Source organism: Dendropsophus ebraccatus, chromosome 15 (genome assembly GCF_027789765.1).
Source record: "Dendropsophus ebraccatus isolate aDenEbr1 chromosome 15, aDenEbr1.pat, whole genome shotgun sequence".
NCBI classification, from domain to species: Eukaryota; Metazoa; Chordata; class Amphibia; order Anura; family Hylidae; genus Dendropsophus; species Dendropsophus ebraccatus.
The window spans coordinates 74,836,607-74,860,447 of record NC_091468.1 but is presented as its reverse complement, the minus strand read 5'-3'; the positions used below and the strand labels follow the sequence as shown (position 1 = coordinate 74,860,447).

At 52.4% G+C, this 23,841-nt stretch overlaps 1 protein-coding gene across 1 annotated transcript in view; it reads right to left on the bottom strand.

The window, feature by feature from the left end:
• LYST (lysosomal trafficking regulator) overlaps window positions 1–23,841 on the bottom strand; it is a 442,781-nt gene that overhangs the window by 146,985 nt on the left and 271,955 nt on the right. Inside the window, exons 31-33 of the mRNA XM_069954584.1 lie at window positions 7,309–7,385; window positions 2,858–3,046; window positions 188–333 (exon numbers count right to left, since the gene is read on the bottom strand). Of these exons, the coding sequence (XP_069810685.1) occupies window positions 188–333; window positions 2,858–3,046; window positions 7,309–7,385 (412 nt within the window). The remainder of the gene's footprint in view (window positions 1–187; window positions 334–2,857; window positions 3,047–7,308; window positions 7,386–23,841) is intronic.

Sequence of the window (23,841 nt, the reverse complement as noted above, 5' to 3'; positions counted from 1 at the left end):
CCGGTGGGGTCAGGAGAGAGGTGTGAGGGGGCCCCGGTGGGGTCAGGAGAGAGGTGTGAGGGGGCCCCGGTGGGGTCAGGAGAGAGGTGTGAGGGGGCCTCGGTGGGGTCAGGAGAGAGATGTGAGGGGGCCCCGGTGGGGTCAGGAGAGAGGTGTGAGGGGGCCCTGGTGGGGTCAGGCCACTTACCCTCTGCTCTCTGTCGCTCCCGCAGGATATACTTGTTGGGGATAGTCAGGTAACACTTCTGTAACCGTCTCCGCTCTCTATTTGGCCCCTCGGTTGGATCCAGCTGGAATGAGGTTGGATATGATGCCGGATCATACCAGACCGCCCTGCCAGAGAAGAAAGAAGAGAGGGGTCTCAGACACAAGGGGGTCTCTCTGCGAGGAGGGGGGTCTTAGGGGCTACAGGGATGAGGTCTGCAGGGGGAGGGCTACGGGGGTGAGATCTGCAGGGGGAGGGCTACGGGGATGAGGGCTACGGGGGTGAGATCTGCAGGGGGGGAGGGCTACGGGGATGAGATCTGCAGTGGGGGGGCTACGGGGGTGAGATCTGCAGTGGGGGGGCTACGGGGGTGAGATCTGCAGTGGGGGGGCTACGGGGGTGAGATCTGCAGTGGGGGGGCTACGGGGGTGAGATCTGCAGGGGGAGGGCTAGGGGGGGTGAGATCTGCAGGGGGGGAGGGCTAGGGGGGGTGAGATCTGCAGGGGGGGAGGGCTACGGGGATGAGGGCTACGGGGGGGGGCTACGGGGTGAGATCTGCAGGGGGGGGAGGGCTACGGGGATGAGGGCTACGGGGGGGGGCTACAGGGGTGAGATCTGCAGGGGGGGGAGGGCTACGGGGGGGGGGGGGCTACAGGGGTGAGATCTGTAGAGGGGGGCGCTATGGTGTCTTGTCCCTAATACACGGCCACTCCCAGCTGTCCTGTCCCTAATACACGGCCACTCCCAGCTGTCCCTAATACACGGCCACTCCCAGCTGTCCTGTCCCTAATACACGGCCACTCCCAGCTGTCCCTAATACACGGCCACTCCCAGCTGTCCCTAATACACGGCCACTCCCAGCTGTCCCTAATACACGGCCACTCCCAGCTGTCCCTAATACACGGCCACTCCCAGCTGTCCCTAATACACGGCCACTCCCAGCTGTCCCTAATACACGGCCACTCCCAGCTGTCCCTAATACACAGCCACTCCCAGCTGTCCCTAATACACGGCCACTCCCAGCTGTCCTGTCCCTAATACTGGCCACTCCCAGCTGTCCTGTCCCTAATACACGGCCACTCCCAGCTGTCCCTAATACACGGCCACTCCCAGCTGTCCCTAATACACGGCCACTCCCAGCTGTCCCTAATACACGGCCACTCCCAGCTGTCCTGTCCCTAATACTGGCCACTCCCAGCTGTCCTGTCCCTAATACACGGCCACTCCCAGCTGTCCCTAATACACGGCCACTCCCAGCTGTCCCTAATACACGGCCACTCCCAGCTGTCCCTAATACACGGCCACTCCCAGCTGTCCCTAATACACGGCCACTCCCAGCTGTCCCTAATACACGGCCACTCCCAGTTGTCCTGTCCCTAATAGCTGACACTGAGTGACCTTGTATGAAACGGACAGCGGCATATAGATGGTGGGAAGCTGCTCCATTGTCTGCACAGCCTGATGCTGCCCAAAGCCGCCTGATGCTGCCCGGATCGCCATGGCGTTGCTGCTCCTGCTGAATGTTCAGTGACTGGAGACTGACTTTTGGTCACATGACCTGTTACTTGCCGCTACACACGGACACAGGAAACTACTAAAATTACGGGAAAATGCCGTTATTCTAACCTGACTAATAACTTGTTTTGGTTATTTTGCGCAATTTATGGAAAAATCAGGAGTGTCATCACAACGGACAAACACAATAAATAACACCTCATAGCGGACGTCCTGTGCTGTACGGGGGGTGCACAGGGGACGCATGACGCCAGCCCCTCTATGCTGCACACAGACTGACAGCGGAGCACACAGGGCGCGGCTAGCGTGCAGCACACAGGGCGCGGCTAGCGTGCAGCACACAGGGCGCGGCTAGCGTGCAGCACACATGGGGCGGCTAGCGTGCAGCACACAGGCCGCGGCTAGCGTGCAGCACACAGGCCGCGGCTAGCGTGCAGCACACAGGCCGCGGCTAGCGTGCAGCACACAGGCCGCGGCTAGCGTGCAGCACACAGGCCGCGGCTAGCGTGCAGCACACAGGCCGCGGCTAGCGTGCAGCACACAGGCCGCGGCTAGCGTGCAGCACACAGGGCGCGGCTAGCGTGCAGCACACAGGGCGCGGCTAGCGTGCAGCACACAGGGCGCGGCTAGCGTGCAGCACACATGGCGCGGCTAGCGTGCAGCACACAGGGCGCGGCTAGCGTGCAGCACACAGGGCGCGGCTAGCGTGCAGCACACAGGCCGCGGCTAGCGTGCAGCACACAGGGCGTGGCTAGCGTGCAGCACACATGGCGCGGCTAGCGTGCAGCACACAGGGCGCGGCTAGCGTGCAGCACACATGGCGCGGCTAGCGTGCAGCACACAGGGCGCGGCTAGCGTGCAGCACACAGGCCGCGGCTAGCGTGCAGCACACTGGGCGCGGCTAGCGTGCAGCACACAGGGCGCGGCTAGCGTGCAGCACACAGGGCGCGGCTAGCGTGCAGCACACAGGGCGCGGCTAGCGTGCAGCACACAGGGCGCGGCTAGCGTGCAGCACACAGGGCGCGGCTAGCGTGCAGCACACAGGGCGCGGCTAGCGTGCAGCACACATTGCTTCCATTCGCGCCCCTGTGCTATAGAGACATCAGCAATGGTTACCTACATACATTCTATACTCGCCTGTCATGCGTCAGCTGCTGGACCAGTTCCTGCCAATGTCGGCTTGCACTTAGATCAACCTTGTACATATCTCGTATGTGCTGTATGACCGTCTTCCTTTCCATCCCCTGAGACAAGGACACGCTCTGCGTTACATCGCCCGCCATCTTAGAAAGATCTTTCAATTTGGATTCTAGACGTTGGAAAAGTCTACAGAGAAATACCGATATTATCGGTGTCACCACGTGAGGAGGAGACCAGGCACTGCCCATCAACTGCCCCATACCATCCCACTGCCCATCACCTGCCCCATACTATCCCTACAGCCCATCACCTGCCCCCATACCATCCCACTGCCCATCACCTGCCCCCATACCATCCCTACAGCCCATCACCTGCCCCCATACCATCCCTACAGCCCATCACCTGCCCCCATACCATCCCTACAGCCCATCACCTGCCCCCATACCATCCCTACAGCCCATCACCTGTCCCATACTATCCCTACAGCCCATCACCTGCCCCCATACCATCCCACTGCCCATCACCTGCCCCCATACCATCCCTACAGCCCATCACCTGCCCCCATACCATCCCTACAGCCCATCACCTGCCCCCATACCATCCCTACAGCCCATCACCTGCCCCCATACCATCCCTACAGCCCATCACCTGCCCCCATACCATCCCTACTGCCCATCACCTGCCCCCATACCATCCCTACTGCCCACCACCTGCCGCCATACCATCCCTACAGCCTATCACCTGCCCCCATACCATCCCTACAGCCCATCACCTGCCCCCATACCATCCCTACTGCCCATCACCTGTCCCATACTATCCCTACAGCCCATCACCTGCCCCCATACCATCCCACTGCCCATCACCTGCCCCCATACCATCCCTACAGCCCATCACCTGTCCCATACTATCCCTACAGCCCATCACCTGCCGCCATACCATCCCTACAGCCTATCACCTGCCCCCATACCATCCCTACAGCCCATCACCTGCCCCATACTATCCCTACAGCCCATCACCTGCCCCCATACCATCTCTACAGCCCATCACCTGCCCCCATACCATCCCTACAGTGAGGAGGAGACCGGGCATTGCCCATCACATGCCCCCATACCATCCCTACAGCCCATCACATGCCCCCATACCATCCCTACAGCCCATCACATGCCCCCATACCATCCCTACAGCCCAAACCTGCCCCCATACCATCCCTACAGCCCATCACCTGCCCCCATACCATCCCTACAGTGAGGAGGAGACCGGGCATTGCCCATCACATGCCCTCATACCATCCCTACAGCCCATCACCTGCCCCCATACCATCCCTACTGCCCACCACCTGCCGCCATACCATCCCTACAGCCTATCACCTGCCCTCATACCATCCCTACAGCCCATCACCTGCCCCCATACCATCCCTACAGCCCATCACCTGCCCCCATACCATCCCTACAGCCCATCACCTGCCCCCATACCATCCCACTGCCCATCACCTGCCCCCATACCATCCCTACAGCCCATCACCTGCCCTTATACCATCCCACTGCCCATCACCTGCCCCATACTATCCCTACAGTGAGGAGGAGACCATCCTACTGCCCATCACCTGCCCCATACCATCCCTACAGTGAGGAGGAGACCGGGCATTGCCCATCACATGCCCCCATACCATCCCTACAGCCCATCACCTGCCCCCATACCATCCCTACAGCCCATCACATGCCCCCATACCATCCCTACAGCCCAAACCTGCCCCCATACCATCCCTACAGCCCATCACCTGCCCCCATACCATCCCTACAGCCCATCACCTGTCCCATACTATCCCTACAGCCCATCACCTGCCCCCATACCATCCCACTGCCCATCACCTGCCCCCATACCATCCCTACAGCCCATCACCTGCCCCCATACCATCCCACTGCCCATCACCTGCCCCCATACCATCCCTACAGCCCATCACCTGTCCCATACTATCCCTACAGCCCATCACCTGCCCCCATACCATCCCACTGCCCATCACCTGCCCCCATACCATCCCTACAGCCCATCACCTGCCCCCATACCATCCCTACAGCCCATCACCTGCCCCCATACCATCCCTACAGCCCATCACCTGCCCCCATACCATCCCTACTGCCCATCACCTGCCCCCATACCATCCCTACTGCCCACCACCTGCCGCCATACCATCCCTACAGCCTATCACCTGCCCCCATACCATCCCTACAGCCCATCACCTGCCCCCATACCATCCCTACTGCCCATCACCTGCCCCCATACCATCCCTACTGCCCACCACCTGCCGCCATACCATCCCTACAGCCTATCACCTGCCCCCATACCATCCCTACAGCCCATCACCTGCCCCATACTATCCCTACAGCCCATCACCTGCCCCCATACCATCTCTACAGCCCATCACCTGCCCCCATACCATCTCTACAGCCCATCACCTGCCCCCATACCATCCCTACAGTGAGGAGGAGACCGGGCATTGCCCATCACATGCCCCCATACCATCCCTACAGCCCATCACATGCCCCCATACCATCCCTACAGCCCATCACATGCCCCCATACCATCCCTACAGCCCAAACCTGCCCCCATACCATCCCTACAGCCCATCACCTGCCCCCATACCATCCCTACAGTGAGGAGGAGACCGGGCATTGCCCATCACATGCCCTCATACCATCCCTACAGCACATCACCTGCCCCCATACCATCCCTACTGCCCACCACCTGCCGCCATACCATCCCTACAGCCTATCACCTGCCCCCATACCATCCCTACAGCCCATCACCTGCCCCCATACCATCCCTACAGCCCATCACCTGCCCCCATACCATCCCTACAGCCCATCACCTGCCCCCATACCATCCCAATGCCCATCACCTGCCCCCATAACATCCCTACAGCCCATCACCTGCCCCATACTATCCCTACAGCCCATCACCTGCCCCCATACCATCCCTACAGCCTATCACCTGCCCCCATACCATCCCACTGCCCATCACCTGCCCCCATACCATCCCTACAGCCCATCACCTGCCCCCATACCATCCCACTGCCCATCACCTGCCCCCATACCATCCCTACAGCCCATCACCTGCCCCCATACCATCCCACTGCCCATCACCTGCCCCATACTATCCCTACAGTGAGGAGGAGACCATCCTACTGCCGATCACCTGCCCCATACCATCCCTACAGTGAGGAGGAGACCGGGCATTGCCCATCACATGCCCCCATACCATCCCTACAGCCCATCACCTGCCCCCATACCATCCCTACAGCCCATCACATGCCCCCATACCATCCCTACAGCCCAAACCTGCCCCCATACCATCCCTACAGCCCATCACCTGCCCCCATACCATCCCTACAGCCCATCACCTGCCCCCATACCATCCCTACAGCCCAAACCTGCCCCCATACCATCCCTACAGCCCAGACCTGCCCCCATACCATCCCTACAGCCCATCACCTGCCCCCATACCATCCCTACAGCCCATCACCTGCCCCCATACCATCCCTACAGCCCATCACCTGTCCCATACTATCCCTACAGCCCATCACCTGCCCCCATACCATCCCACTGCCCATCACCTGCCCCCATACCATCCCTACAGCCCATCACCTGCCCCCATACCATCCCACTGCCCATCACCTGCCCCCATACCATCCCTACAGCCCATCACCTGTCCCATACTATCCCTACAGCCCATCACCTGCCCCCATACCATCCCACTGCCCATCACCTGCCCCCATACCATCCCTACAGCCCATCACCTGCCCCCATACCATCCCACTGCCCATCACCTGCCCCCATACCATCCCTACAGCCCATCACCTGTCCCATACTATCCCTACAGCCCATCACCTGCCCCCATACCATACCACTGCCCATCACCTGCCCCATACCATCCCTACAGCCCATCACCTGCCCCCATACCATCCCTACAGCCCATCACCTGCCCCATACTATCCCTACAGCCCATCACCTGCCCCCATACCATCCCTACTGCCCATCACCTGCCCCCATACCATCCCTACAGCCCATCACCTGCCCCATACTATCCCTACAGCCCATCACCTGCCCCCATACCATCCCTACAGCCCATCACCTGCCCCCATACCATCCCTACAGCCCATCACCTGCCCCCATACCATCCCTACTGCCCATCACCTGCCCCCATACCATCCCTACAGCCCATCACCTGCCCCCATACCATCCCTACAGCCCATCACCTGCCCCCATACCATCCCTACAGCCCATCACCTGCCCCCATACCATCCCTACAGCCCATCACCTGCCCCCATACCATCCCTACAGCCCATCACCTGCCCCCATACCATCCCTACAGCCCATCACCTGCCCCCATACCATCCCAATGCCCATCACCTGCCCTCATACCATCCTCCTCCCTAGTACTCGCTCTCTTACTTCTGCTGATTGTTGGCGATGGTTTTCTTCCACGCCGCTGTGTTCGCCAGCTCTTCGCTCAGATATTTGCGTTGTTCCTGGAAGAGATTGAAGGTGAAAAAACATTTTATTAAAATGACAAAAACCCAACATCTCCCTGAATAAGAAAACACGTCAGATGAAACAGGCAGAAGAAAAACCTGGCTGCAGCAGCCAATCACAGAGCTAGGAAAGTAAAAGCTGCACTGTGATTGGTCGTTCAGTCAACCTGTATAAATCAGGTGGAGGAGCAGCCCGTCTGGGCAGATACAAAGGGCAGGATACATGGGGGGGGGGGAGGTCAGAAGGGGCAGATACAAAGGGCAGGATACATGGGGGGGGGGGGAGGTCAGAAGGGGCAGATACAAAGGGCAGGATACATGGGGGGGGAGGTCAGAAGGGGCAGATACAAAGGGCAGGATACATGGGGGGGGAGGTCAGAAGGGGCAGATACAAAGGGCAGGTACATGGGGGGGAGGGGCAGAAGGGGCAGATACAAAGGGCAGGATACATGGGGGGGGAGGTCAGAAGGGGCAGATACAAAGGGCAGGATACATGGGGGGGGAGGTCAGAAGGGGCAGATACAAAGGGCAGGATACATGGGGGGGAGGTCAGAAGGGGCAGATACAAAGGGCAGGATACATGGGGGGGGGGTCAGAAGGGGCAGATACAATGGGCAGGATACATAGGGGGGAGGGTCAGAGGGGGCACACAATAGATCCTTCTAGTCCCATCTACTGACCAAACCTGCTCCCGGGCTGGAGGAGGACAGCGTGGTCTATCCTGTAACACCTATCAGGGACGGTCCAGTCAGCACGGCCATAATCCACAGAGGAATACTACAGAAGGACTGATCCCCTACAAGGATAGCTGGAGGCGAGAAACATGGTGGGCAGGGGGCATCATATCTCCTCCCTCTCCTGACATCCACTAAGGGGTGGGAGGAGAGAGAGGCCTAGAAAGAGGGACTTCCTGTAGTCTAAACAAAGGAAATCCAGTGTTTCCCAGGTTATCTGACAGAGAGGCAGTCATGTGATTGACGGACACATTGAGCGATGTTTAGTCTTGTATCAACCAACACAAGACACAGTAAGTATAGCTGTTATATAGCTGCCTTCAGGAGACTGGACCTGGATACAGTAAGTATAGCTGGTATATAGCAGGAGACTGGACCTGGATACAGTAAGTATAGCTGTTATATAGCAGCCTTCAGGAGACTGGACCTGGATACAGTAAGTATAGCTGGTATATAGCTGCCTTCAGGAGACTGGACCTGGATACAGTAAGTATAGCTGTTATATAGCTGCCTTCAGGAGACTGGTCCTGGATACAGTAAGTATAGCTGGTATATAGCTGCCTTCAGGAGACTGGACCTGGATACAGTAAGTATAGCTGTTATATAGCAGCCTTCAGGAGACTGGACCTGGATACAGTAAGTATAGCTGTTATATAGCTGCCTTCAGGAGACTGGGCCTGGATACAGTAAGTATAGCTGTTATATAGCAGCCTTCAGGAGACTGGACCTGGATACAGTAAGTATAGCTGTTATATAGCTGCCTTCAGGAGACTGGGCCTGGATACAGTAAGTATAGCTGTTATATAGCTGCCTTCAGGAGACTGGTCCTGGATACAGTAAGTATAGCTGTTATATAGCTGCCTTCAGGAGACTGGGCCTGGATACAGTAAGTATAGCTGTTATATAGCTGCCATCAGGAGACTGGACCTGGATAAAGTAAGTATAGCTGTTATATAGCAGCCTTCAGGAGACTGGACCTGGATACAGTAAGTATAGCTGTTATACATGACTGTTCAAAAGTTTGGGCTCCCCCAACCAATTTAGTGTTTTCCATGAAAAGTCGCACTTCTTCACCACCAGACGTTGTGAAATGATTAGTAAATAGAGACAAGACATTGACAAGGTTAGAAATACTGATTTGTATGTGAAATAACATTGTTCTTCCATCACACTTTGCTTCCGTCCCAGAATCCTCTTTTTGCACCAATTCCAGCATTGCACACCTTTGGCATTCTAGCTATTAATCTGTTGGGGTAAGCTGGAGAAATTGCCCCCCACGCTTCTAGAAGCAGCTCCCACAAGTTGGATTGGTTGGATGGGCACTTCTGGCGTACCATACGGTCCAGCTGCTCCCACAATGGGGTGGTGATCTGGTGACTGCGCTGGCCGCTCCATTACCTATGATAGAATACCAGCTGCTGCTTCTGCTGGAAATAGTTCTTGCACAATTTGGAGGTGTTTAGGGTCATTGTCCTGTTGTAGGATGAAATTGGCTCCAACCAAGCGCTGCCCACTGGGTATGGCATGGCGGTGCAGAGTGATAGCCTTCCTTATTCACAATCCCTATTACCCTGTACAAATCTCCCACCTTACCAGCACCAACCCCAGACCATCACATGACCTCCACCATGTATAACAGATGGCGTCAGGCATTCTTCCAGCATCTTCTCATTTCTTCTGCGTCTCACAAACCTTCTTCTTTGTCATCCAAACACCTCAAACTTGGATTCATCCGTCCACAACACTTTTTCCAGTCTTCCTCTGTCCAATCTCTGTGTTCTTTTGCCCATCTTAATCTTTTTCTTTTATTGGCCAGTCTCAGCTATGGCTTTTTCTTTGCCACTCTGCCCTGAAGCCCAAAATCCGGCAGCCGCCTCTTCCCTGTAGATGGTGACACTGGTGTTTTGCGGGGACTATGTAATGAAGATGCCAGTTGGGGACCTGTGAGGCGTCCGTTTCTCAAACTAGAGACTCTAATGTGCTTATCTTCTTGCTTAGTTGTGCAACACGGCCTCCCACTTCTTTTTCTACTCTGGTTAGAGCCTGCTTGTGCTGTCCTCTGAAGGGAGTAGTACACACCGTTGTAGGAAATCTTCAATTTCTTAGCAATTTCTGGCATGGAATAGCCTTCATTTCTAAGAACAAGAATAGATTGTCCAGTTTCAGATGAAAGTTCTCTTTTTCTGGCCATTTTGAGCGTTTAATTGACCCCACAAATGTGATGCTCCAGAAACACAATCTGCTCAAAGGAAGGTCAGTTTTGTAGCTTCTGTAACCAGCTAGACTGTTTTCAGATGTGTGAACATGATTGCACAAGGGTTTTCTAATCATCAATTATCCTTCTGAGCCAATGAGCAAACACATTGTACCATTAGAAGACTGGAGTGATAGTTGCTGGAAATGGGCCTCTATACACCTATGTAGATATTGCACCAAAAACCAGACATTTGCAGCTAGAATAGTCACTTACCACATTAGCAATGTATAGAGGGGATTGGTTTAAAGTTATCTTCATTGAGAAGTACAGTGCTTTTCCTTCAAAAATAAGGACATTTCAATGTGACCCCAAACTTTAGAACGGTAGTGTATAGCTGCCTTCAGGATACTGGACCTGCATAGGGTAAGTATAGCTGTTATATAGCAGCCTTCAGGAGACTGGACCTGGATACAGTAAGTATAGCTGTTATATAGCTGCCTTCAGGAGACTGGACCTGGATACAGTAAGTATAGCTATTATATAGCTGCCTTTAGGAGACTGGACCTGGATACAGTAAGTATATCTGTTATATAGCAGTCAGGAGACTGGACCTGGATACAGTAAGTATAGCTGTTATATAGCAGCCTTCAGGAGACTGGACCTGGATACAGTAAGTATAGCTGTTATATACCTGCCTTCAGGAGACTGGACCTGGATACAGTAAGTATAGCTATTATATAGCTGCCTTTAGGAGACTGGACCTGGATACAGTAAGTATATCTGTTATATAGCAGTCAGGAGACTGGACCTGGATACAGTAAGTATAGCTGTTATATAGCAGCCTTCAGGAGACTGGACCTGGATACAGTAAGTATAGCTGTTATATAGCTGCCTTCAGGAGACTGGACCTGGATACAGTAAGTATAGCTGTTATATAGCAGCCTTCAGGAGACTGGACCTGGATACAGTAAGTATAGCTGTTATATAGCAGGAGACTGGACCTGGATACAGTAAGTATAGCTGTTATATAGCAGCCTTCAGGAGACTGGACCTGGATACAGTAAGTATAGCTGGCATATAGCAGCCTTCAGAAGACTGGACCTGGATACAGTAAGTATAGCTGTTATATAGCTGCCTTCAGGAGACTGGACCTGGATACAGTAAATATAGCTGTTATATAGCAGGAGACTGGACCTGGATACAGTAAGTATAGCTGTTATATAGCAGGAGACTGGACCCGGATACAGTAAGTACAGCTGGTATATAGCAGGAGACTGGACCTGGATACAGTAAGTATAGCTGTTATATAGCAGGAGACTGGACCCGGATACAGTAAGTACAGCTGGTATATAGCAGGAGACTGGACCTGGATACAGTAAGTATAGCTGTTATATAGCAGGAGACTGGACCCGGATACAGTAAGTACAGCTGGTATATAGCAGGAGACTGGACCTGGATACAGTAAGTATAGCTGTTATATAGCAGGAGACTGGACCTGGATACAGTAAGTATAGCTGGTATATAGCAGGAGACTGGGCCTGGATACAGTAAGTATAGCTGTGATATAGCAAATAATAAATAATGAATGTAAATTGGACATTTGCTTCATTTCACATCTACTGTTGATTTAGATTTCGAAAGTTTTGAAAGACACTTTAAACATATATTCCTATTGAAGATTGTAAAAGGTGTTTTCTACATGTGAGGCTTGTAAAGCTAATAGAGTGTGGACCATGTGGGGTGTGCATGGCAAGGATGGAGGTCAACAAATACTGAGGTCACCTATGGAGGTCACCTATACTGAAGAGTGAAACTGGTCTCTATAGCTTAAAGCGTAACTATAAAATATTTTGACCATTCAGTATTAGTTCGCTTAGGTCATGATAAGACTTTTTGTAAGATACATTAATAACCTAAAATGAGCGTTTTTTTAGATACATAAAGCGAAAAGTCTCCTCAGAGCTCTGTCTGTCTCAGAGTTATTCCTGCTGGACACGCCCCCTCCCTGCAGGTCCGTCCCTAGTGTACGGACTGTGACAGCAGCATCAGATAACAGCCCTGACCAGGACCAGCTGTGGAGTCGGAAAAAAATGTACCGACTCAGACTCCAGCTTTAAAAAAAAATCTTTAAAAAAATGTAGAATTGAGTTTTGATATGAATTTTACAAGTTTTGCTCATGAATAAATCTTATGAGCAACATTCTAATAGGACACTGGCCCTATTACATAAGGGTGGTCGGGGAATATATCAGTAATAGGACACTGGCCCTACTACATAAGGGTGGTCGGGATATATATCAGTAATAGGACACTGGCCCTATTACATAAGGGTGGTCGGGGAATATATCAGTAATAGGACACTGGCCCTATTACATAAGGGTGGTCGGGAATATATCAGTAATAGGACACTGGCCCTATTACATAAGGGTGGTCGGGGAATATATCAGTAATAGGACACTGGCCCTACTACATAAGGGTGGTCGGGATATATATCAGTAATAGGACACTGGCCCTATTACATAAGGGTGGTCGGGGAATATATCAGTAATAGGACACTGGCCCTATTACATAAGGGTGGTCGGGAATATATCAGTAATAGGACACTGGCCCTATTACATAAGGGTGGTCGGGGTATATATCAGTAATAGGACACTGGCCCTATTACATAAGGGTGGTCGGGGAGTATATCAGTAATACAGCATTGGCCCTATTACATAAGGGTGGTCGGAGGATATATCAGTAATAGGACACTGGCCCTATTACATAAGGGTGGTCGGGAATATATCAGTAATAGGACACTGGCCCTATTACATAAGGGTGGTCGGAGGATATATCAGTAATAGGACACTGGCCCTATTACATAAGGGTGGTCGGGAATATATCAGTAATAGGACACTGGCCCTATTACATAAGGGTGGTTGAGGTATATATCAGTAATAGGACACTGGCCCTATTACATAAGGGTGGTCGGGGAATATATCAGTAATAGGACACTGGCCCTATTACATAAGGGTGGTCGGGGAGTATATCAGTAATACAGCATTGGCCCTATTACATAAGGGTGGTTGAGGTATATATCAGTAATAGGACACTGGCCCTATTACATAAGGGTGGTCGGGGAATATATCAGTAATAGGACACTGGCCCTATTACATAAGGGTGGTCGGGGAATATATCAGTAATAGGACACTGGCCCTATTACATAAGGGTGGTCGGGAATATATCAGTAATAGGACACTGGCCCTATTACATAAGGGTGGTCGGGGAATATATCAGTAATAGGACACTGGCCCTATTACATAAGGGTGGTCGGGGAGTATATCAGTAATAGGACACTGGCCCTATTACATATGGGTGGTCGGGAATATATCAGTAATAGGACCTGGCCCTATTACATAAGGGTGGTCGGGAATATATCAGTAATAGGACACTGGCCCTATTACATAAGGGTGGTCGGGGAATATATCAGTAATAGGACACTGGCCCTATTACATAAGGGTGGTCAGGGGATATATCAGTAATAGGACACTGGCCCTATTACATAAGGGTGGTCGGGAATATATCAGTAATACAGCATTGGCCCTATTACATAAGGGTGGTCGGGAGTATATCAGTAATACAGCATTGGCCCTATTACATAAGGGTGGTCGGGGAATATATCAGTAATAGGACACTGGCCCTATTACATAAGGGTGGTCGGGGAATATATCAGTAATAGGACACTGGCCCTATTACATAAGGGTGGTCGGGGAATATATCAGTAATAGGACACTGGCCCTATTACATAAGGGTGGTTGAGGTATATATCAGTAATAGGACACTGGCCCTATTACATAAGGGTGGTCGGGGAATATATCAGTAATAGGACACTGGCCCTATTACATAAGGGTGGTCGGGAATATATCAGTAATAGGACACTGGCCCTATTACATAAGGGTGGTCGGGGAATATATCAGTAATAGGACACTGGCCCTATTACATAAGGGTGGTCGGGGAGTATATCAGTAATAGGACACTGGCCCTATTACATATGGGTGGTCGGGAATATATCAGTAATAGGACCTGGCCCTATTACATAAGGGTGGTCGGGAATATATCAGTAATAGGACACTGGCCCTATTACATAAGGGTGGTCGGGGAATATATCAGTAATAGGACACTGGCCCTATTACATAAGGGTGGTCAGGGGATATATCAGTAATAGGACACTGGCCCTATTACATAAGGGTGGTCGGGAATATATCAGTAATACAGCATTGGCCCTATTACATAAGGGTGGTCGGGGAATATATCAGTAATACAGCATTGGCCCTATTACATAAGGGTGGTCGGGGAATATATCAGTAATAGGACACTGGCCCTATTACATAAGGGTGGTCGGGAATATATCAGTAATACAGCATTGGCCCTATTACATAAGGGTGGTCGGGAATATATCAGTAATACAGCATTGGCCCTATTACATAAGGGTGGTCGGGGAATATATCAGTAATAGGACACTGGCCCTATTACATAAGGGTGGTCGGGAATATATCAGTAATAGGACACTGGCCCTATTACATAAGGGTGGTCGGGGAATATATCAGTAATAGGACACTGGCCCCATTACATAAGGGTGGTCGGGGAATATATCAGTAATAGGACACTGGCCCTATTACATAAGGGTGGTCGGGGAATATATCAGTAATAGGACACTGGCCCTATTAGATAAGGGTGGTCGGGGAATATATCAGTAATACAGCATTGGCCCTATTACATAAGGGTGGTCGGGAATATATCAGTAATAGGACACTGGCCCTATTACATAAGGGTGGTCGGGAATATATCAGTAATAGGACACTGGCCCTATTACATAAGGGTGGTCGGGGAATATATCAGTAATAGGACACTGGCCCTATTACATAGGGGGGGTCGGGAATATATCAGTAATAGGACACTGGCCCTATTACATAAGGGTGGTCGGGAATATATCAGTAATAGGACACTGGCCCTATTACATAAGGGTGGTCGGGGAATATATCAGTAATAGGACACTGGCTCTATTACATAAGGGTGGTCGGGGAATATATCAGTAATAGGACACTGGCCCTATTAGATAAGGGTGGTCGGGGAATATATCAGTAATAGGACACTGGCCCTATTACATAAGGGTGGTCGGGGAATATATCAGTAATAGGACACTGGCCCTATTACATAAGGGTGGTCGGGAATATATCAGTAATAGGACACTGGCCCTATTACATAAGGGTGGTCGGGGAATATATCAGTAATAGGACACTGGCCCTATTACATAAGGGTGGTCGGGAATATATCAGTAATAGGACACTGGCCCTATTACATAAGGGTGGTCGGGAATATATCAGTAATAGGACACTGGCCCTATTTCATAAGGGTGGTCGGGAATATATCAGTAATAGGACACTGGCCCTATTACATAAGGGTGGTCGGGGAATATATCAGTAATAGGACACTGGGTGGTCAGGGAATATATCAGTAATAGGACACTGGCCCTATTACATAAGGGTGGTCGGGGAATATATCAGTAATAGGACACTGGCCCCATTACATAAGGGTGGTCGGGGGATATATCAGTAATAGGACACTGGCCCTATTACATAAGGGTGGTCGGGAATATATCAGTAATAGGACAGTGGCCCTATTACATAAGGGTGGTCGGGAATATATCAGTAATAGGACACTGGCCCTATTACATAAGGGTGGTCGGGGAATATATCAGTAATAGGACACTGGGTGGTCAGGGAATATATCAGTAATAGGACACTGGCCCTATTACATAAGGGTGGTCGGGGAATATATCAGTAATAGGACACTGGCCCCATTACATAAGGGTGGTCGGGGGATATATCAGTAATAGGACACTGGCCCTATTACATAAGGGTGGTCGGGAATATATCAGTAATAGGACAGTGGCCCTATTACATAAGGGTGGTCGGGAATATATCAGTAATACAGCATTGGCCCTATTACATAAGGGTGGTCGGGGAATATATCAGTAATAGGACAGTGGCCCTATTACATAAGGGTGGTCGGGAATATATCAGTAATACAGCATTGGCCCTATTACATAAGGGTGGTCGGGGAATATATCAGTAATAGGACACTGGCCCTATTACATAAGGGTGGTCGGGGAATATAGCAGTAATAGGACACTGGCTCTATTACATAAGGGTGGTCGGGAATATAGCAGTAATAGGACACTGGGTGGTCGGGGAATAGTTGTTGGTCACTATTTGGCAGTTTGTTTCTGAGCTGGAAGAGTCCATTGTGCGGGGGGAGATCTGTGCTGGTCTCTTCCTGGATGCTGGATGACTGTATATGAGCAGCCGTGTAATATGGAGATATCCTGTGTAATATAGAGGAGGAGGAGGAGGAGACATAAGTAATGTAGCTGTAACCTCTGTCCTCAGTGTTTTCTCTCTGGGAGAAGATTGTGTGTTTTTCTTCAGTGTTCAATGGCTGCAGCTTTGTGTATGTATGTATGTATGTGTGCTATGGCTGCAGCTGTATGTGTGTGCGCTATGACTGCAGCAGGCTGTGTGTGTGTGTGTGTGTGTGTATGCTATGGCTGCAGCAGGCTGTGTGTGTTTTTTTGTGCACACTATGGCTGCAGCAGGCTGTGTGTGTGTATGTGTGCTATGGCTGCAGCAGGCTGTGTGTGTGTGTGTGTGTGTATGTGTGCTATGGCTGCAGCAGGCTGTGTGTGTGTGTGTATGTGTGCTATGGCTGCAGCTGTATGTGTGTGTGCTATGACTGCAGCAGGCTGTGTGTGTGTATGTGTGCTATGGCTGCAGCAGGCTGTGTGTGTGTATGTGTGCTATGGCTGCAGCTGTATGTGTGCGTGCTATGACTGCAGCAGGCTGTGTGTGTGTATGTGTGCTATGGCTGCAGCAGGCTGTATGTGTGCTATGGCTGCAGTAAGCTCTGTGTGTGTGTGTGTGTGTGTGTGCTATTGCATACCCCACAGTGACCTTCTATATCACTGTGTGACCTCTATATCACTATGTGTGACCCCCTGTATATCACTATGGCTGACCTCTATATTACAGGGATCTGGCAGTGTTTCTGTGTGTCTGGTGAATATTTAGTTAGAAACATAGAAGATGTCAGCAGGAAAAGGCCCCCTGCTCTATCTAGTCTAGTTGTGAGTAGTTCAGGACATGGAGGCTGGAGACTGGCTGCACACACAGGAGAAGCTGCTGTATATACAGTATATATTCCCTCAGAAGTCGCCCCAGGATCAGGTAGGACATTAGGGAGAAGCTGCTGAGCCAGTGTGATAGATATCTCCCCTGGTATATGACCGGCCATTTATCAAGGAGCAGGAGTCGGGAGTCAGAGTCGGTGCTGATAAAATTCAGGAGTCGGAGTTGGAGTCGGAGCTGCGGCTTACCGACTCCAAAGCCCTGGCCCAGACACAGAGAGAAACAAAACCTCCTCCCCCACCCCCGCTCACAGAGGTCACTTAGCAGAGCTGAGGGTGTTGTCTGCAGCAGGTGCCCCCACCTCCATGGCTGACATTATCCTACAGTGTAATGAGAGCAGGTGACTGTATCTAATCCCACTGTGTGAGATACCATCTGCCGGGGCTCTGTATCTAATCTTACTGTGTGATACTGTATGCTGGGGCTCTATCTGATCCTGCTATGTGTGATACATCTGCTAAGGTGCTGGTCAGAGAATGGAGGGACCCAGCCAGGGAGATGAGGGATAGGCCACGCCCACTTTCATGCAGCCAGGGAGATGAGGGATAGGCCACGCCCACTTTCATGCAGCCAGGGAAATGAGGGATAGGCCACGCCCACTTTCATGCAGCCAGGGAGATGAGGGATAGGCCATGCCCACTTTCATCCAGCCAGGGAGATGAGGGATAGGTCACACCCACTTTCATGCAGCCAGGAAGATGAGGGATAGGCCACACCCACTTTCATGTAGCCAGGAAGATGAGGGATAGGCCACACCCACTTTCAGTCAGCCAGAAGAAAAATTCATTTATTCTGAGCCAAACACCTGGGGATATCTCAGCGAGCGTACACACGATCAATGCAGTTTAGGGCTCTTTTTAAAGGGTAACACGAGGGCTTTTTATTTTAGGATTTTCATTTTTTTGCTACTGAAATTATAGTTACACTTTAAGGAAGGTGTAAGATTAGGTACAATATATAATATTAGGTATAACTGTTAAGTGCAGGGGGGGGGGGGGGACGACAGGACTGTATAAGGTTGTTAGAACAGAAAGAATCTTTGGGAACTTTTTATAAAAACAAAATCACAGAAAAGCCATCAAGCCCCAGGGCTGTAGCCGATTTTGGATCTTTATCCTTAGAGGTAATGGGGGTCGTAAGAAGTTGTCACTGGAAGAAAATCAATGAAGGAGGGTGGGCCAAGGGGAGTCCTGGTATAACTAGTCACTGGGGTCGAGTTAGGACCATAACTAGTCACTGAGGCGGAGCCAAGACCATAACTAGTCACCGGGGTGGAGCTAGGACCATAACTAATCACAAATGGTATCGATCACTAACAAAGTACAATGTGTCAGGAAACAACAAGCTCAGAACCACCTGGCCCCAGAGCTATAGCCACATAAAGACTATAGAGAAAACCTTGCGGGCACCACAAATAATCAAAAGGTCTGAGAGCTAGCCCCTAAGCTCAAAACAACACGACACAGGAAAAATAGCAGGAAGGGGAGCGCAATAATAACAGTCTGCACCCGCAAAGTTATCCCTCACCTGCCAACAGGTGAGGTAAACAGGAGCAGCTACTGCCAACAGGTGAGGTAAACAGGCACAGCTACTGCCAACAGGTGAGGTAAACAGGCACAGCTACTGCCAACAGGTGAGGTATAACAGGCGCAGCTACTCCCAACAGGTGAGGTATAACAGGCGCAGCTACTCCCAACAGGTGAGGTATAACAGGCACAGCTACTGCCAACAGGTGAGGTAAACAGGCACAGCTACTGCCAACAGGTGAGGTAAACAGGCACAGCTACTGCCAACAGGTGAGGGATAACAGGAGCAGCTACTCCCAACAGGTGAGGTATAACAGGCGCAGCTACTCCCAACAGGTGAGGTATAACAGGAGCAGCTACTCCCAACAGGTGAGGTATAACAGGAGCAGCTACTCCCAACAGGTGAGGTATAACAGGCGCAGCTACACCCAACAAGTGAGGTATAACAGGAGCAGCTACTGCCAACAGGTGAGGTATAACAGGCGCAGCTACTCCCGACAGGTGAGGGATAACAGGAGCAGCTACTGCCAACAGGTGAGGTATAACAGGCGCAGCTACTCCCAACAGGGGAGGTATAACAGGCACAGCTACTCCCAACAGGTGAGGTATAACAGACACAGCTACTGCCAACAGGTGAGATATAACAGGAGCAGCTACTCCCAACAGGTGAGGTATAACAGGCGCAGCTACTCCCAACATGTGAGGTATAACAGGAGCAACTACTGCCAACAGGTGAGGAAAACAGGCACAGCTACTGCCAACAGGTGAGGGATAACAGGAGCAGCTACTGCCAACAGGTGAGGTATAACAGGCACAGCTACTGCCAACAGGTGAGGGATAACAGGAGCAGCTACTGCCAACAGGTGAGGTATAACAGGCACAGCTACTCCCGACAGGTGAGGGATAACAGGAGCAGCTACTCCCAACAGGTGAGGGATAACAGGAGCAGCTACTCCCGACAGGTGAGGGATAACAGGCACAGCTACTCCCAACAGGTGAGGGATAACAGGCGCAGCTACTCCCAACAGGTGAGGTATAACAGGCGCAGCTACTCCCAACAGGTGAGGTATAACAGGAGCAGCTACTCCCAACAGGTGAGGGATAACAGGAGCAGCTACTGCCAACAGGTGAGGTATAAAAGGCGCAGCTACTCCCAACAGGTGAGGTATAACAGGAGCAGCTACTGCCAACAGGTGAGGAAAACAGGCACAGCTACTGCCAACAGGTGAGGGATAACAGGAGCAGCTACTGCCAACAGGTGAGGTATAACAGGCACAGCTACTCCCGACAGGTGAGGGATAACAGGCACAGCTACTCCCGACAGGTGAGGGATAACAGGAGCAGCTACTCCCGACAGGTGAGGGATAACAGGAGCAGCTACTCCCAACAGGTGAGGGATAACAGGCACAGCTACTCCCAACAGGTGAGGGATAACAGGAGCAGCTACTGCCAACAGGTGAGGTATAAAAGGCGCAGCTACTCCCAACAGGTGAGGTATAACAGGAGCAGCTACTGCCAACAGGTGAGATATAACAGGAGCAGCTACTGCCAACAGGTGAGGGATAACAGGCACAGCTACTCCCAACAGGTGAGGGATAACAGGCGCAGCTACTCCCAACAGGTGAGGGATAACAGGCGCAGCTACACCCAACAGGTGAGGTATAACAGGAGCAGCTACTCCCAACAGGTGAGGGATAACAGGCACAGCTACTCCCAACAGGTGAGGGATAACAGGCGCAGCTACTGCCAACAGGTGAGGGATAACAGGTGCAGCTACTGCCAACAGGTGAGGTATAACAGGCGCAGCTACTGCCAACAGGTGAGGTATAACAGGTGCAGCTACTTCCAACAGGTGAGGTATAACAGGAGCAGCTACTCCCAACAGGTGAGGTAAACAGGCACAGCCAGTGGCGTAGCTACCAGGGTCGCAGCGGTCGCCGCTGCGACCCGGCCCGCCATGAGGGGGGGCCCGCGAGGCCCCCCTCGCCACTGCACTCTCTTGTGACCGCAAGCATAATTTTGCTTGCGGTCACAAGAGTTCTATGTTCCCCGACTGATGCGCGGCTGCCGGGGGTGTCCCGTCCTATCCCTGGCAGCGCGGCGAATCAGTAAGCTCCCTATGCCGGCTGGGGCCCTGACTTCCGGCACAGGAAGCGCACGTCAGAGACGCTTCCTGTGCCGAATGTCCCAGCCCCGGCGTACAAGGAGTTCACAGATGCGTGGCGCTGCCGGGGATAGGACGGGACACCCCCGGCAGCCGCGCATCAGTCGGGGACCGGACCAGGAGGCGAGAGGTTCGACGTGGGAACGGATGGCAGGTGAGGTTTTTTTTTTTTTTTGTTATCTGCTGTGCACAGGGGGAGGAGAGGAGGGGGGTAATCTATAAGAAGGGAGGAGAGGGAAGCCATCTATAATGGGGGGAGGGAGAGGGAAGCCATCTATAATGGGGGGAGGGAGAGGGAAGCCATCTATAATGGGGGAGGGGGGGAGAGGGAGGCCATCTATAATGGGGGGAGGGAGAGGGAAGCCATCTATAATGGGGGGAGGGAGGGAGAGGGAAGCCATCTATAATGGGGGAGGGGGGGAGAGGGAGGCCATCTATAATGGGGGGAGGGAGAGGGAAGCCATCTATAATGGGGGAGGGGGGGAGAGGGAAGCCATCTATAATGGGGGGAGGGAGGGAGAGGGAAGCCATCTATAATGGGGGGGGGGAGAGGGAAGCCATCTATAATGGGGGAGGGGGGGAGAGGGAAGCCATCTATAATGGGGGAGGGGGGGAGAGGGAGGCCATCTATAATGGGGGGTGGGAGAGGGAAGCCATCTATAATGGGGGAGGGGGGGAGAGGGAGGCCATCTATAATGGGGGAGGGGGGGAGAGGGAGGCCATCTATAATGGGGGAGGGGGGGAGAGGGAAGCCATCTATAATGGGGGAGGGGGGGGGGGAGGGAAGCCATCTATAATGGGGGGGGGGAGAGGGAAGCCATCTATAATGGGGGGAGGGAGAGGGAAGCCATCTATAATGGGGGAGGGGGGGAGAGGGAGGCCATCTATAATGGGGGGAGGGAGAGGGAAGCCATGTATAATGGGGGAGGGGGGGGAGAGGGAGGCCATCTATAATGGGGGAGGGGGGGAGAGGGAAGCCATCTATAATGGGGGAGGGGGGGAGAGGGAGGCCATCTATAATGGGGGAAGGGGGGAGAGGGAAGCCATCTATAATGGGGGAGGGGGGGAGAGGGAAGCCATCTATAATGGGGGAGGGGGGGAGAGGGAGGCCATCTATAATGGGGGAGGGGGGGAGAGGGAAGCCATCTATAATGGGGGAGGGGGGGGGGAGAGGGAAGCCATCTATAAGAAGGGGGAGAGGGGAGAGGGAAGCCATCTATAATGGGGGGAGGGAGAGGGAAGCCATCTATAATGGGGGGAGGGAGAGGGGAGAGGGAAGCCATCTATAATGGGGGAGAGGGGAGAGGGAAGCCATCTATAATGGAGGGAGAGGGGAGAGGGAAGCCATCTATAATGGGGGAGAGGGGAGAGGGAAGCCATCTATAATGGAGGAGAGGGGAGAGGGAAGCCATCTATAATGGAGGGGGAGGGGGAGGGAGAGGGAAGCCATCTATAATGGGGGGGGGGAGGGGGAGGGAGAGGGAAGCCATCTATAATGGAGGGAGGAAGAGGGAAGCCATCTATAATGGGGGGAGGGAGAGGGAAGCCATCTATAATGGAGGGAGGGAGAGGGAAGCCATCTATAATGGGGGAGGGAGAGGGAAGCCATCTATAAGAAGGGGGAGAGGGAGAGGGAAGCCATCTATAATGGGGGGAGGGAGAGGGAAGCCATCTATAAGAAGGGGGAGAGGGAGAGGGAAGCCATCTATAATGGGGGGAGGGAGAGGGAAGCCATCTATAAGAAGGGGGAGAGGGAGAGGGAAGCCATCTATAAGAAGGGGGAGAGGGAGAGGGAAGCCATCTATAAGAAGGGGGAGAGGGAGAGGGAAGCCATCTATAAGAAGGGGGAGAGGGAGAGGGAAGCCATCTATAAGAAGGGGGAGAGGGAGAGGGAAGCCATCTATAATGGAGGGAGGGAGAGGGAAGCCATCTATAATGGGGGAGGGAGAGGGAAGCCATCTATAAGAAGGGGGAGAGGGAGAGGGAAGCCATCTATAAGAAGGGGGAGAGGGAGAGGGAAGCCATCTATAAGAAGGGGGAGAGGGAGAGGGAAGCCATCTATAATGGAGGGAGGGAGAGGGAAGCCATCTATAATGGGGGAGGGAGAGGGAAGCCATCTATAAGAAGGGGGAGAGGGAGAGGGAAGCCATCTATAATGGGGGAGGGAGAGGGAAGCCATCTATAATGGGGGGAGGGAGAGGGAAGCCATCTATAATGGGGGAGAGGGAAGCCATCTATAATGGGGGGAGAGGGAAGCCATCTATAATGGGGGGAGAGGGAAGCCATCTATAATGGGGGGAGAGGGAAGCCATCTAAAAAGAGGGGAGAGGGAGAGGGAAGTCATCTATAAGGGAGGGGGGAGAGGGAAGCCATCTATGGGGGAGTGGGGGGCCATCTGTAAGCAGGGGGGAAAGGGAGCCATCTATAAGGAGGGGGGAGAGGGCCTATAAGGAGGCTACACAGAGGGGGGCATATACTATAAGGGGGATCACATAGTGTCAGTCTACCCACTAAATGAGGGCATATAGGGACCAATACAGATGTGCAGTTAGTAGAGAGATAAGGATGGTGCCTAATGGAGTGAGGAGCCTAATATGTTTGTCTGGCAG